Source organism: Vigna umbellata, chromosome 6, assembly GCF_029865625.1.
Source record: "Vigna umbellata cultivar VRB3 chromosome 6, Vumbellata_1.0, whole genome shotgun sequence".
Taxonomy (NCBI): Eukaryota; Viridiplantae; Streptophyta; class Magnoliopsida; order Fabales; family Fabaceae; genus Vigna; species Vigna umbellata.
In genome coordinates, this window is record NC_142170.1 from 7541049 (window position 1) to 7558260 (window position 17212).

General features: G+C 32.1%; 1 protein-coding gene across 1 annotated transcript; it reads left to right on the plus strand.

Annotated features, from left to right (window-relative positions):
• The first annotated feature begins 13208 nt into the window (after positions 1-13208).
• LOC148196704 (uncharacterized) lies at positions 13209-13939 on the plus strand. Its single transcript, XM_088093495.1, has one exon. It carries the CDS (start codon positions 13229-13231, stop codon positions 13937-13939), a length of 711 nt encoding a protein of 236 aa, XP_087949621.1. The 5' UTR covers positions 13209-13228.
• The last annotated feature ends 3273 nt before the right edge of the window (positions 13940-17212 follow it).

A 17212-nucleotide genomic window follows, 5' to 3' on the forward strand; every position in this document is an offset into this window, starting at 1 on the left:
AGAACAGTTTTTAAGCTCATTAGGCCCCGTTGTCATACATAGTTTCTCAAAAAAAAAAGTGAATGCAAAAAGAGGAAAGTACAAGGAAAAATATTTCTCAAGAAAAGTTTTATCATTTTTCATTTCACAAAAAGAAAGGAAATTATTACATTTTGAGTAATTTATTATCATACATTTTTGTGATCAAATATTTTAAATAATTAATAGCATTTTCTATTGAGATATGTGTGTGCGCATTGCTTGAAAACACTCATTCTCTAGCCTTCCCCAAAAGTAAAAGAGATTGGCTCTAACAAACACTAACACTACCCATAGACTAGGGCATATTTGTCTTGCCAAAGTTGTTCTCACTTGTGCTATTTGAGAACTCCCTTACTAGCCAGAAGAATGCAAAAGAAAACCAAACCATTTGGGGTAATCCTTTTTCAGTAAATCCTTTCCATACTCGTGCCCTATATTGAACGAAACTCATGCCTAAAACCTGGGGCACCTTTGACATTTGTTAACTGATTGGCAAGTGTACCAAATCGTTCAAGTAATATAAAATGGTAAGACCAAGTTTCGTTTCCCAAGAGACTCATGTAATACTAGTTAATTGCACTATTAAAAACTCATATAGAATCAAGATCATCACATTAATTGACAAACAAGTGCGAAGAAGATAAAATTTCAACTATACAAGTTTGGACTTTGGTGCTTGAAGACACTTAAGAATGGAATAGACTAGAAATTCTGACAGCAAAATGGCGTTCAGTGCCCTCTGCTAAGGGGCGCTCAACGCAAACACACTAGAGATCAGATTCTAGCAATTTGTGTAGGTGGTGCTCAGCCCCTGAACTAAGGGCCCTCAGCCTGATTTTTCTGCACTGCATCTTTTTCTCTTTTTCTCTTTTTCTACAGATCTGCTTGCTTCTTGTGGTTGGTTTAGCTCTATACATTGTTGGACATTCTTACAAGCACATTATTAGCTACAAAATAAGGGGATTAGTGATGAATTTATATCAATGTAGCCCAAAACACGATTATTTATAAAACTAAGATAAAAGAGAAGATTAAGTAAGTTACAAGTGAGAAAAGAGTTGATATTGCTACTAAATTGATGGTTAGATAATGGTAAGAATTAGCATTATCAACATTCATACTCAATTTTCTCCAAACACCAACATCTTTTTGGTGTGTCGTATTTCATATTGATATTCGCATATTACATTTCCTTTGAAGGATATATGAGGAATGACACGCTGATAGGTTGTCGTTGAAGCTATCAAATTAATAGTACTTTTCAAGGCAACTTCAGTATTGTCAAGTAGTATTTAAGAAAGTAGATAGGGTTAACGTAACCCTGAGTCGTCTCCCAACGAACACGGAATTGCTTTCTAATATCTGACTCCTATGAATGTTATGCAATGCTTATGAATAAAAGTAATGGTTTAAGAATGTTTAAAGAATAAATAAGAAACTTAAAAACAGTTATGATGAAATAGGCTAATTCCACTACTTTTCCAAGATAGATTCATCATCGGTTATTCACAGATAATTGTTCAATTGATTATTATTCAAGTTTCAAATTAATTAAAGTACATTCTTAATTAATTTGAGGGCGATCATGCATTTAACCAAAGTAAATTCTCAATCAAATGCAAAACCTTTCTAGATTATTCACAATAAATTCAACCAAAGTACATTCTCAATCAAATTTTATTGTGTTTAATCATGTTTATTCTTAAATCTCCTAACCAAATTAAAAGCTAATCAATCAAAGTAAATTCTCAATTGATTATAGTTGAAATTATTACTAATCAACCAAAGTACATTCTCAATTGATAGTAAAAATCATTTAATCATATGAAAGTTCCTAAATTAAATCAAAGTAAATTCTCAATTAAACCCTAGAACTCATATAATCAATATGCATGTAGATTCAAACACATTATGATGCAAAAATCTTTACTTTTAACAAGATAGAGAGATGAAAGACATAGAGAAAGAACAACTTAAATCAATAATCAAAAGAAACAATCGTATTACATCAATCTAACCTCAGAATCCATAATGGAATTACAGCATAATAGCCCTAGATGCTTAGCTCTCCATGAATGGAGTTGATCAATACAAGATGAAAGAAAAGTGAGAGGAGTATGAGAGAATGAAAATATGAAGTGAAGTCCCTTTTTCTGCCTCCCTTGGGTCTCTTTATATAGGCTTGATTGGGCTTGGACTCTGAATAGTTTGTTGATAAGATAGGATATATTATATCTTTCAAATATTCATTAGATTAAATCAGTTTTAAAGAATATTTGATAGACATTAACTCAATTATCTTATATCCTATATCTTCCAAATAACTAAAAGATTTAGATAATGATAAAATTATTTGGAAGATATTTTTTGTTGATATTCCCAAATTAAATTCAACAACTGAATTTTAGCTTTTAGATTTTCTGACTTTCAAAAATTGCACAAATGCCCTGAAATTTCTTCTATATGCACTTTAGCCCGTTCTGAATTTTCCAAATAAAATCTGATTTTGGGCCTTGAATTGCCATTTGGACCAACAAAACTTATATTCTCAGCTGCACAAATAAACGTAAGAATTTCCAAGAATAATTTATGCAATTAAAATCACTTTTTAAGTCCCTTTTAATTCCAAACACAATATATCAAATCATCACAAATCCTCTTTAAATCAATCATTCAAGCACAATTATCCCATCAAAAATTTAATTTTCAAGCATAAATGTGGGCATAAATATGCACTCATCACAAGCCAAAGCCCAGTTTTCATCCTGGCACTAAAGTTCAGTTTTCATTCTGACACCAAAGCCTAGTTTTCCACACTGACAGCCCAAAGTCTAGTTTTCACACTGGCACCCAAGCCAAGTTTTCCACACTACCACCCAAACAATTTCAAAAAAAAAGTTCAATTCACGAGGTCTGTGCGCCTCTCTTGCAAATTTCACGAGGTTCGTACACCTCTCCAACAAAATCCATAGGGTAAGTAGACCTCCTAAGCGAAATCAAAGGTGATGGCCCCTTCATGAGGTTCATACACCTCTCTAGCGAAATTCATAGGCTAAGTACACCTCCTAAGAGAAATCAAAGATGATACCCCCTCCACGAGGTTCACACACCTCTCCAGCGAAATTCATAGGGTAAGTAAACCTCCTAAGTGAAATTAAAGGTGATACCCCCTTCACGAGGTTCACACACCTCTTCAACGAAATTCATAGAGTAAGTACACCTCCTAAGCGAAATCAAAGGTGATACCCGTCCTCCACGAGGTTCATACACATCTCCAGTAAAATTCATAGGGAAAGTACACCTCCTAAGCGAAATCAAAGGTGATACTCCCTCCACGAGGCACACCTCTGCAGCAAAATTTATAGGGTAAGTACATCTCCTAACCGAAATCAAAGGTGATACCCCCTCCACAGGGTTCACATACCCTTCAGCAAAATTCATAGGGTAAGTACACATCCTAAGCGAAATCAAAGGTGGTACCCCCTCCACGAGGTTCACACACCTCTCTAGCGAAATTTATAGGATAAATACACCTCCTAAGTGAAACCAAAGGTGGTACCCCCTCCACGAGGTTCATACACCTCTTTAGCGAAATTTATAAGGTCAGTAAACCTCTTAAGCAAAATCAAAGGTGATACCCCCTCCACGAGGTTCACACACCTCTCCAGCGAAATCCATAGGGTAAGTACACTTCTTAAGCGAAATCAAAGGTGATACCTACTCCACGAGGTTCATACACCTCTCTAGCAAAATTCATAGGGTAAGTACACCTCCTAAGCGAAATCAAAGGTGATACCCCCTCACGAGGTTCATACACCTCTCCAGCGAAATTTATAAGGCAAGTACACCTCCTAAGCGAAATCAAAGGTGATACCCCCTCCACAAGGTTCAGACACCTCTCTAGTGAAGTTCATAGGGTAAGTACACGTCCTAAGTGAAATCAAAGGTGATACCCCCTCCACGAGGTTCATACACCTCTTCAACGAAATTCATAGGGTAAGTACACCTCCTAATCAAAATCAAAGGTGGTACCCACTCCATGAGGTTCACACACCTCTCCAGCGAAATCCATAGGGTATGTTCAACTCTTAAGCGAAATCAAAGGTGACACACCCTCCACGGGTTCCACGCACCTCTTCGGCCAGATCCATTAGTTTGCTACACTTTTTACCAGGTACGCTTCGAGGTAATCTTTTTCCTTCTCTTCAGACTCGAACGAAATTAATGTTTTTATCTTTATTTGGCTTATAATATGATAACACAAAAGCTCTAAGGTTCATGTTATCTAGCAAAATTTAAATAAAGAGGGGCAAATGTTAGTTTCTTTTTAAAACGAAAAATAGGGTTAAATATGTTTTTTGTCACTAAACTATTAAACGATTTTGTTTTTAGTCCCTCTTTCAAACTAAGGTACTTTTTAGTCCTTCTCCTTTAGGAAAACATAATTTTTCGTCCTCAAAAACCAACGGCGTTAAAAAGAAGCTGAGCTGGCTAACGGTGGAGTGTCACGTCATCTTTTTTCTCACACTGAGTCAATCTGACCCTCACTGTTCAATCACCATCACCATTCTTTCAGTCACAATCACCGTTCAGTCACCATCACCATTCAGTCATCACAACCATTCGGTCACCACCAATACCGTTCGGTCACCACCAATACCATTCGGTCATTCAGTCATCATAACCATTCGGTCATTACCAATACCGTTCGGTCATTAACAATACCGTTTGATCACCACCAATATCGTTCAGTCATTCAGTCATCATAATCATTCGGCCTTACCAATACCGTTCGACCATTGACAATACCATTCGGCATTATCGTACGGTAAGGGACAAATTGACTCAGTGTCAGAAAAAAATATGACGTGACACTCCACAGTTATCCAGCTCAGCTTCTTTTTAACGCCGCTGGTTTTTGAGGATTAAAAATTATGGTTTCCTAAAGATGAAGGACCAAAAAGTACCTTACTTTGAAAGAGGGACTAAAAACAAAATCGTTTGATAGGGACTAAAAATATATTTAACCCAGAAAAATATGATTTTAAAAATGAACAAAATTTTCTATCAATAATTGAATGAATGTTTTGAATATTATTTGATTTGTTTTCTTTACAACCAAGACAATTTCTTTCTCTATTATGTTCATTATCAATTAATTCACAATTAAGGTCAGATTACCATAATATTACAATGTGTGTATACAAATACGCACTTTGTCATAGAAAAAAGAGAAGGAAACACTATAAAAGAAAAGTTATTTAGAGAGGGTTATTTTGCGGGAGTTTTAATAGTTTACAAGAGAGGTTTATAACCTCCTCAAATAATAATATATTTTTTCTTTTGTTTTCTCTTCCTTTATATTTTGTTCCCGCTATAAATTTTGAACTAAGTTGAATATACTTTGCATGCTCTTGTATTTTTTGTTTTGGTGCAGTATACTGGAATGATGTTACTTGAGGAGATGGCCTCAATTTTCCTCACACCATACTTTCTTCGGTTACATTGTCTATTTATTGATTTTCTTTCAAAAAATCACTCGGGTTCTGCTACTCTTTTACTTGTCTTTTATCCTACTTTCAAGCTTTGCTGGAAGTTTGAAGGAGTAATGTTGATTTTTTTTCTTGTTAGGGGAGGGGGAAAGGAATGAATTCATTGGAAAACAGTTAAGTGTTATCCAACTTCCTTAGCTACAGGAAGACAATTTCTATCCATGTATCTAATTTTTCCTTTAAAAGTTGTTTCCATGTAATGACACAAACCCTGTGTTTTTCCTTTTTCCTGTAAAACTGATGCATGGAGTCTCTTAATCCTACTTTAAAAAATCAGAGATTGTCCTACTAGTCAACACTAGCTTCCTCAGCGTTCCAATCTTAATTTATATTGGTTGAAGCTTTTTATCGACATAACCTTGAAATGATCAACTTCATTATTTCTAATCCTCAACTCTGAGAAATGAGTAATGTTTATTCCAAACAAACAATCTCTGCAATAGTGTCAATGTGGAACAGAACAGAGATGGACAACACAATTATTTGTGACATAAAGATTTGAGAGACATGATCTCTTCTCTCTTTCTTAGAAACAATTCACGCACCTCCATTCCTCTCCCTAACTTTCTTATAGTTTCTCTCTATGTAATTTGTATTGTTTAATTAATGTTCTTTACAATATTTGATATCTTTTTCAGTACAATTTTTTATCTTTTCATATTATTCTTTGTTAATATGGATTCTGAAAATGTGAAGTCATAACATATAGAAATCTTGGTGAAGTCCAATAAATAATGAACTAAATTGATAAATGGTTTCTGTATAATAGTCTTTAATGGATTAACTAGTTAATTATTTAAATAATGATGAGAAATATGAACAAACATGATAGAAGCGTCATGCATTGAATTTTTTAAAATTTTTTAAAATTTTTCATTGTTATCTGTATACTTTTGGAGATTATTAGACGACGGTCACCATGTATTGTAAACATATCTTGGCTTTTGTTTCTCGCTTTTGTTGTTTCCCAGTGCAAAATTGTATAAGTATAATTATGATTGAGTAATCTGCCATATGCCCCCCTTTCCCCTTTCTATCCTTCCACCGTTTACTGCAATAAGTTCTCTCATCAATACTACAATCCAAACATCAATTTTCACCTTTCTCTCCCTGTCACTCTTTTCAGTTTTTATACTATCACTAACAACCCAAACTGCTCCACTTCTTCTATGCAATCTCTCTTCCATTTCTTCTCAAATAACACTAACTATTCAAACATATATAATGCTTCTGTGAGCACATGTAATTGAATTTAGGAAGTTCTAAATTTCCATGAAAATATATCATTGTTTATTTTATTAATTATTATTTTTATTGTTTCAGAAAGCTTATAATGCAAATGAGTCATGGTCTCCTTGGGATTCAAGACAATCATATGATGGAAATAACATTTAGGAGTTTAAGATATTTTTTTCGGATAAAACTATATCTAGTTTATTATGGATTTTGAGTACTTATTCATTAAGTTGTAAGGATGAGTTTTATTTTAAATTGCTTTTATGTTATTATTATGATGATTTTCACATTGGAATTATATGAATTTGTAATGCCTTTTGTTACATTAATGTTTTAATATTGTTACAAATAAATATTTTTGACCTAAAAATATAAACACCTACATAAATTAAATAATATTAGCAACTAAATAATACAAATGAGAGAGGCTACAACTTCTACAGGATAATTGTCAAATTAAATAGCATATATTAATCTCAAAAAATAGTGTAAAAAATACAGGTGTTTTTTGTAATTAAATACTTGAAAATAAAGGAGGTTAAAAATTCTCACAAAATAATAGTCAGTAATAGAAGAGGTTTATACCCTCTGCTGAAAAACCTCTGCAAATTGAACGTAATACCAGGGGTCGCAAAAAACCCTGGCAGATAAGTTGTGGCGACTCAAACTGCGGCAGTTTGAAAAACCTTCAGAAATTACTTTGCGGAGGGTCAAAACCCCTGCAAATCGAAAAAAACAAACCTCCACTAAATAACAATTTTTTTTAGTGGAAAAATAGAGAGATACTCTGAAATAATAGAGATAGAAAGAGTGAGAGAGAGTATACAGGAAAAAATAAGTTTTCACGCTAGAGGAACTCTGTCAATAGAAACTACCAAAGAAGAACTAGGGGAGTACTAAAAGCTAAAAAGGTATGTTACCTCTGTATCATTTTTTTTCTCTTTTTATTGTAATTTGAAAGGTTTTTTTTTCTAAAGGTTTTATTTTTTTACTACACACAAATAATGTTTTTTTTAAAATCATATTTCTTTCCTTTTTTTCACCATTCTTGAAATATAAAAAAATTAAAAATCTTTAAAACCAAAAAATGTCAATTTTGTTAAACCAAACCTTTTCGTAAATGGTGATAGGTAGGAGCAAGGTCAATCGTAGTCGGGTTCACTTTTCAAAAATCTCAAACAATCAATAATAATTTTCAAACAAATTCACAAACTTTTTTCTAGATAAAGAACTATGTAATCTCTTATTGTTCATCATAAATGGATATACGTAGGAACAAGGTCAATCCTTGTCGGTTCATAAAACAAAGAAATATTTTTTTTTTGTTTCTTAATAGTTTCTTTATATTATTACTTGTAGGGAAAATTAAATATTTTGAAAAATCACGTCAATTTTATACATTTAATTAAAGGTAGTGCTTTTAGACAAGCACACTAAGGTGCTAATACATTCCACGCGTAACCGATTCCCGAATCTAAAATCTAATTTTCATAAATCACGTTTTTATTTTATGATTTTTCACAATTTTTCCAGAATAAATTATGATAACGACTCCTAAAATATTTTTTCAAACCTGTTTGTTTTCGGTTCAGTAAAATCCGAATTTCAAACATATAGTAACAAAGAAAGTCGATCGATGAAAGTATTATACATATGACGGCCGAGCAAAGGTTCATTCTATTGGATGAGAACATGTAGAGGTTGACTTACGCTCTCTGATAAATTATTTGGTAAGATTTCAGTTGTTTTACGAGTTATATGTGTCATTTTTAACTTTGTTAAATTTTGTGTTTTATTTCAAATAACATGACTTCCCATAACGTTGATACAAGTGCCTTCACCAAGATTGCCGCTTGGCGTAAAGCAGTGACAAAAGCTATTAGAGAGGGTACGTCCAGTGCTCGTCCTCCCACTGTAGGGACCCTCCTACTCCCAAGAAGATCTACTAATTGCGTGACCCACTCTTTAAATAAATGTTATATTTTATAATTAATATTAAATAATATTGTGATCCATGAACTATAAGTCATTAGTTCTTTTATAATAATCACTATCATTTATATTAACTATAAAATATCTTTATATGAGAATATAAAATGACGGAACAAGTCTAATGAATAAAGGGTTTAAATTATTGAAATTCAATTAAAATACTTGAAAAACGTTAACACCTAATAAACAATAAAAATTTGATAGAATCTGACCTGAAAATACTTAAATTTATGAAAAAAAGTTTTAAGTATAACTATTTTTCTTGAATTTTGAAAAGGATGATTTAGAAGAGTTTGCCAAACTATCTTTCTCTCTATTCTATTCATGGTTCTCAGAAAAGTAAATTTTTCTCAAGAAACTTATACCTAATTTGATTGTAATGTAACAAAATATTTCAAAAACTTCGAATTTTTATAATTTTTAATTTTCTCTTAATTACGTTTTAAATGAATATTAATTGAAGAACATTAGGTATACAATAATGTTTATTAAGGTGAAGAAACTAAACATATCACACATAAGAACTCATTAATAATGTGATAACTTTGTATGTTTGAATTAGATAAAATTGTCAAATATCTTATTATTTATGATTTTCTATTTTAAAGATGCATAATATTAATTTTTTTATGGTATAATATTACTGTAATTAATTATCAACCTTTATTTTAAAAAATATTTGTCACTATTATCAGGATGCAACTGTATATTATTATTCATATTTTAACATGATTAATATAAATCATGACATTGAATACCTGTTTGAGTCTATAAATTTGAATCGAAACAAATACTTCATTCACACAAACAAACGGTAAGATAGTAGAAACTTCGTATCTGATTCAAATCATGAGATTAAACTCTCTTTTGGTACTGTTTCTTCTATGGAATGTAGCAATTACAAATGCTATATTTTCCAGAAATCTAGGCAAAGGTAATACAAGGTTTCATGAACTTCCCAAAGAAAACGTTCCAGCAGCACAGCATGTTTCAGCCTACTCCAACAATGAACGTGTTCTCAAAGGTTATCAAAGTATAAGATTCCATCAACTTCCCAAAGGACCTGTTCCAGCTGAAGGTAGTTCACACCGTTCAAATCATCATGGTCAGTCACCACCTCATAACACTAGACATATTATCAATGATTCCATCAACTTTTCAAAGTAAATCTTCCACCTTTTCAAGGTTCGAATAAATGACATGATTTTTCACAAACTCCAACAGTGAAGCTTTCATTGTTTAGGCATTCTAATATGTGTTAAGAATACTTCAATAAAGTTTATGATTTTAGTATTTCCTTTATTTAATATCGCATATATGTAACATCCAATATAATAATATAAAATTATTATATAAAATATTATAAAATTTGATCATATAAATAAATAGACAGAGAACATAATAATATATAATATTAGTATAATTATCCGTCTTAATAATCATAATAATATAATACATTTACGTACACAAACGAAAAATTACGTGAATTATTCAAAATAAAATAACTCCTATAAAATATCTCTAAACAGAATTATATAACTATTCTAATGCATCATTGTCTTCGTCCAAAAGCATATTATTATTTAACTCACCATATACTTACATTACAAAGTGATTATTGCAAAACAACAAAACATAAAAGAAAAAAAAGGTAAACTACTGTAAAAAGAAATATCATAAGACTATTAGATTTTATTAGATTTAAGTTAAACATGGATTAAATTCAATAACTCATATAAACACACATAAACAATTGACATTAAACTCAATTATTCGGATATATACCTTTAACATAGGATTTCACTTTAAAGGCACACGTATACTAGTATTTATGCTATGTAGAGTCATAAACGTATGGGTTATCACCCTACAACTCATAAGGTTAATTTACTTCGCATCTAGGAAAAAATAGTCCAACGGCTAGGACTTCGTGTCCCTACCATTCCTCTCTATATGAAGAAATCTGAAGACCTGTAATAAAAAATTTTCTTTTCATTAAGAGTGCTAGACGAAGAAAGCTTGAGAGAAAATAACACTTCAAAATTCAGAACATATTCTTCTTTTCTTCTCATATCATGCAATCCTCTTTATATAAAATTATTTAAAAAAAAAATTGTTACTCAGATGCATTGACTTTCTCTTAAGTAGATAGCATCTTGGTATGAAGTCAAATGCTATGTGTTTTTACAAAGATAGCTTGTATCGATGAGCATAGCATAAAAGATTTAAAGAAACATTTCTATAATATTTTCCTATGTCTGAACGTTATTCTAATAACTTTTGAAAAAACTTTGTACTTTTATAATCTATACTGATAAAGAAAATAATAAAAGAATACAATTTATACATGCATCTAATACGTTCTTAAACATTTAGAAAGTGTGATAACTATAAAATATGTAATTCTTTAGTGTATTATTTTGGTTTCCAAAAATATGGATATGCACAGCTAAGGACATATTAATTATATTCTATCTTTAATGTTACTTTTGTACAATTAACTTAAGAATTTACCAATTTGGAAATATAAAACAAAAACATTGAAAAAATGCAACCGACCGTAATAACCAAAATCAAGAAAATGAAAATGTTATTGTAGACTATAGTCACTCTCTCTAAATATCCAGATCCAGGTTTAAATAATTAATTAATTCAATAAATAAATTAAACCTACTATACAAATCAAATTCAAATGTCTTTTAATCTAATTCGTCCGTATTTAATCATTATATCAACATTTATATTTAATTTATAAAATCAAAAACACAAAAAGTGCAACAAAAAAGTAAAATCATAAAATGATAAAATAACTTGTAGTGATAGTTAAGTAAGATAATTGGCAAGTCTTTCCTTAACAGAAAAATTAAACAACTCAATTGAAGAATATATAATTTTTAAAACTTATTTGGATTTCAACTAAAGATTCTCAAATTTATCAAACATTTAAAACTTAATTTTGTTTATCATAAAATTAATAAACATGTTTAACAAATACAATACTAAATTTTGTTATCTGCCGCGTTATAATGAATATAAATTTCAATAAATCTATTATATAATTACACTAAATAATCTTATTTGTCCTTATTATATTGTGATTATTTTATACATATTTGTGTAATATTATTATAATACATTTTTATTTAAAGTATTCTTAGTTAAATCTGTGTATTGTTTTTTTTTTCGGAGAGATGTGTTATTATTTAAGAAATAAAATTAAAAAAACAATATTACCAGAAATACCACAGTAATAAAAATATTTCTCAATCAATGTTCTCATCTTTGTTAAGAAGTGCCGTTTTCCAACCCTGGTTCATCCCCTAATTTATTTATTTTTACACATTAAGAATATTGTTATTAAAAACCCAACTTCTTAATCTCCTTTTTATTTTTTTAAATAAATATTGATCAAATACTTTTTCTTAAAATATTATTATTAAGATTATTGATGTATCGTTTTCATTAGTAATTTTAGTTATCTGATTGTTTTATTATTAGGACACATTTAATATGCACTATATATTTTTCAATGGTACCAAAATGTCAAATATTTTTCAAAGAGAAAACAGTACAATATTTAAAAAAAAATTAAAAATGTAATAAACAAATAAAAAAATGAAGTTAAAAGTGAAACAGAAGAGAAAACGAATGAATAGTTATAATGAAAAGTCTTTTTTGTTTTGGTTTTTTGTTATTTTAGATTCGCACAAAAAGATATTATAAAACATTATGCAGATTTGATATTGCAAAATATCTCATGTTTTAATATGCACATTCTTTCGTGCTTTCAAATATCTCGGCCGCTAACGTTTCTTTTTGTGCAATGTTCATATATTTGATACACAAGACTCGGGATTTACTCAGTAAATAGAGCAACGTGGAAACCGTAAGGCATGGGATTTTCCCGTTCGCTTTGGGCCTTGGGCCAATCTTCTTTGGTTTCTCACCCTATATAAATAGAGCACTTTCATCCATTTTAAAGAAACATCTTTTCACACTCTTCTTTTCTTCTCATTCTCTAATCATCCTTTTGTTTTCTCTCTTGTCTTTTATTCCTTAAAATATTATGGGTTTATTTATTCTCTCTAAGAGATCCTTGCTAGTTCTAAGATCCTCAGAAATTCTGAGAAGTTCTTATTGTATCCTAGGGGCTTGCGCAATACACCGCGGATAAGTCCTTAAGGACAGTGATTTACACGCCTCAGGAAGTATATTGTTCGTGATCTTTATTCTACTTTTGTCAGCTTTTACAACAATCTTAAGGACTTATGGCTGACAACAACAATAACTCAATCCCAGAGAATCAGAATAATGTTTCCGGAACTCAGACGGTCTTCGCGAAACCTTTCCCGGATGTATCAAAAATTGAAGTCTTCTCTGGTCATAATTTCTGGCACTGGCAAGAACGCGTGTCAACCCTCTTAGACATGTACGGAGTCGCTTTTACTCTTTCATCTTCAAAACCCGACTCTAGTCTCCCTCCAAATTCAAAACAAGTTGAAGACTGGGTTCATGCAAACAAGGTATGTCGTCATACTTTACTTAGTGCACTCTCTAACGATTTGTTCGATGTATACTGTTCCTATAAGGAAGCGAAAGAAATTTGGGATTCGTTGATTCTCAAATACACTGCTGAAGATATAGTCAGACAAAGATTCATCATTGGGAATTACTATCGTTGGGAAATGGTTGAAGATAAGGACATAAAGTCGCAAATTAATGAGTACCACAAGCTACTCGAAGATATCAAAGCGGAGAACGTTCTTCTTCCATATGAGTTTGTTTCAGAGCTTCTGATCGAGAAACTGCCGCCTTCCTGGACTGATTACAAGCAACAACTAAAACATAGGCACAAGCAAATGTCACTTTCAGAGCTGATCACTCACATAATTATTGAAGATACCAACAGGAAAGAATGTGCTACTGTAAGGGCCAAAGCATTGTCTGCAAAAGCAAACATGGTAGAAGACAAACTTGCTCCAAAAAGGTACGAACACAAACCTGATCACAATAAGAAAAATAATTTTCGAAAATTTCACCCCAATACATCTAACCCCACCTTTAAGAAGAAAGGAAATTGCTTCGTATGTGGGAAGTCGAAGGAGATGAAATTATTGTTGCGGTCGTTTCTCAAGTAAATCTGATGACCAATGTAAGCAAGTGGGTGGTAGACTCTGGTGCTACTAGGCATATCTGTGCAAACAGAAGTGCTTTTACCTCTTACACTAGTGTAGGGGATGGAGAAGAACATGTTTACCTCGGTGATTCCAGGACCACTCCTGTTTTGGGAAAAGGGAAAGTTCTTCTCAAACTCACATCTAGAAAGACTCTGGCCTTGAGTGATGTGCTACATGTGCCATCAATCAGAGCTAATTTAATCTCTGTAGCACTACTGGGAAAAGTGGGGGTTAAAGTGTCATTCGAGTCTGACAAGATTGTAATGACAAAAAATAATGTTTTTGTGAGGAAGGGATATTGTGATCAGGGTCTCTTTGTACTTAACATTTATGAAAATATTAATGAATCATCTTCTTCTGCTTATATTATTGACTCATATGATATATGGCATGCTAGATTAGGACATCTAAATTCTTCCTATATTATGAAATTAAAACAACTAGGATTAATTAATATGCATGATAAACAGAGTAGTAAATGTGATATATGTGTAGAATCTAAAATAACTAAGAAAACATGTTTTGCTGTAGAACGCCAAACTGAATTGTTAGGGTTAATTCATACTGATCTAGCTGATTTGAAACAAACAATGTCTAGAGGAGGTAAAAATTATTTTGTGACCTTTATAGATGATTATTCTAGATACACCAAAGTATACTTAATCAAACATAAAGATGAAGCCTTTGATGTCTTTCTTACCTATAAAGCAGAAGTAGAAAATCAATTAAATAAGAAAATTAAGAGGATTAGATCAGATAGAGGTGGTGAGTATGTGTTATTTAATGACTATTGTGTTAAAGAAGGTATCATCCATGAAGTAACCCCACCATAATCACCTAAGTCTAATGGAGTAGCTGAGAGAAAGAATAGAACTCTTAAGGAGATGATGAATGTTATGCTTATTAGTTCTAGTGCACCTGATAACCTTTGGGGAGAAGCCTTGCTTACTGCGTGTTTTTTACAAAATAGAATACCTCATAAGAAAACTGGTAAAACTCCGTATGAGCTGTGGAGAGGTTATCAACCTAACCTTAAATATTTAAGAGTGTGGGGGTGCCTAGCTAAGGTGTTGTTACCCGATCCTAAGAAAAGGAAAATAGGCTCTAAAACCTCTGATTGTATGTTCTTAGGCTATGTTGAACATAGTGCTACCTATAGGTTTCTAGTTCTTAAAAGTGATACACTTGAAAGAAATTCTATAATGGAGACGAAAAATGTTGAGTTTTTTGAACATGTTTTTCCTTTAAAGGTTAGTGAGACGTCTCAACCTATAGAAAATAATAATAATAGTGATGCCATGTGTGAGGAATTAAGAAGAAGTAAAAGACAGAGGAAGGAAACTTCATTTGGTAATGATTTCTATACCTATCTAGTTGATAATGATCCAAGTAACTTTGTAGAAGTCATTAGTGCTCCTGATGCAAAATAGTGGAATAAAGCCATTAAGACTGAAATTGAATCAATTCAGAAAAATAATACTTGGACCTTAGTAGATTTGCCTAAAGGAGCAAAACACATTGGTTGTAAGTGGATCTTTAAGAAAAAGTATCATCCTGATGGATCTATAGAAAAGTATAAGGCAAGATTAGTAGCAAAAGGTTTTACTCAAAAACCCAACATAGATTACTTTGATACTTTTGCCCCTATGACTAGGATTTCCTTTATTCGAGTTCTGTTAGCCTTAGCAACAATCCATAAGCTAGTGATACACCAGATGGATGTTAAAACTGCCTTTATAAATGGTGATTTAGAAGAGGAAATTTATATGACTCAACCTGAAGGGTATCTTGTACCTGGTCAAGAGAATAAAGTATGTAAACTTTTAAAATCTTTGTATGGATTGAAACAAGCACCAAAACAGTGGCATGAAAAACTAGATAATGTATTGCTATGTGATGATTTTTCACCTAATGATGCTGATAAATGTGTGTACTCTAAATTTGAAAATGGTGATTGTGTCATTATATGTTTGTATGTGGATGACATGTTAATTTTTGGTACATGCAATGAGATTGTTACTAGAACTAAACTATTTCTAGGATCAAACTTTGAAATGAAAGACATGGGTGAAGCCAACGTGATTTTAGGTGTTAAAATCATAAGGAAGGGAGATAGTATATTACTATCCCAAGAACAATACATTGAGAAACTTCTTAAGAAGTTTGGGTATTATGATTTCAAACCCTTGAGTACCCCTTATGATGCTAACTCTAAATTAATGAAAAATAGAGGAGAATCATTATCTCAGCCTCAGTATGCCCAGATAATTGGGAGCTTACTGCACTTGATGAGCTTTTCTAGACCCGATATTGCTTATGCAATAGGTAGACTAAGTAAGTACACTCAATGTCCAAATCAAGAACATTGGGATGCACTTTCCAGGCTTATGAGATACTTAAGAGGTTCAATGGATTATGCCATTGAATATAGTGGATTTCCCGCTGTACTAGAAGGGTATAGTGATGCTAACTGGATCTCTGATTCAGATGAGACAAAATCCACTAGTGGTTATGTATTCACACTTGGGGGTGGTGCGATTACATGGAGATCTTCCAGACAAATTATTATTGCAAGATCAACCATGGAATCTGAGTTTGTCGCTCTTGAGATGACTGGAAGTGAGGCTGAGTGGTTGAAAAACTTCTTAGCAAACATTCCACTAGGAATAAAACCAACCCCATCGGTGTCAATACACTGTGATTGCCAATCGGCAATAACTATAGCTAAAAACAAGAATTACAATGGAAAGAATAGACATATCCAATTGAGACACAATTTGGTGAAGCAGCTGCTAAAGAGTGGAACTATTTCCATTGACTATGTGAAGTCAGAATGGAATCTAGCCGATCCTCTGACAAAACCCTTGGGAAGAAATATGATCTTAGAAACATCGAGGGGAATGGGACTTAAGCCACTAACAAACAAACAAGTGATGGTAACCCAACCTTTGTAATTGGAGATCCCATGAATAAGGTTCATATGAGTAAAAACAAGTCACTTGTTAGTTCTGATAGCACTAATTTTATTTTAAATCAAATATGTCCATTCCTATGGTGTGTGTGAAAGTGCTAGAGACTGCATAAAGAGGTTAAACTTTGTAATTAATCAAAGTTTTAATGATCTTCATATCCCTTACGGGTGGTGTATGATTTGCAGCATACACTTCATGAAATCACCTATATGAGTGTCAAGTGGGGCCGCTTGCATGAGATCTTGGCATGATCTCTAGAGCA

Bases quoted from the DNA above. Each gene is read 5' to 3' on its own strand.
- LOC148196704 (XM_088093495.1), top strand. From the start codon at position 13,229: ATGTACGGAGTCGCTTTTACTCTTTCATCTTCAAAACCCGACTCTAGT.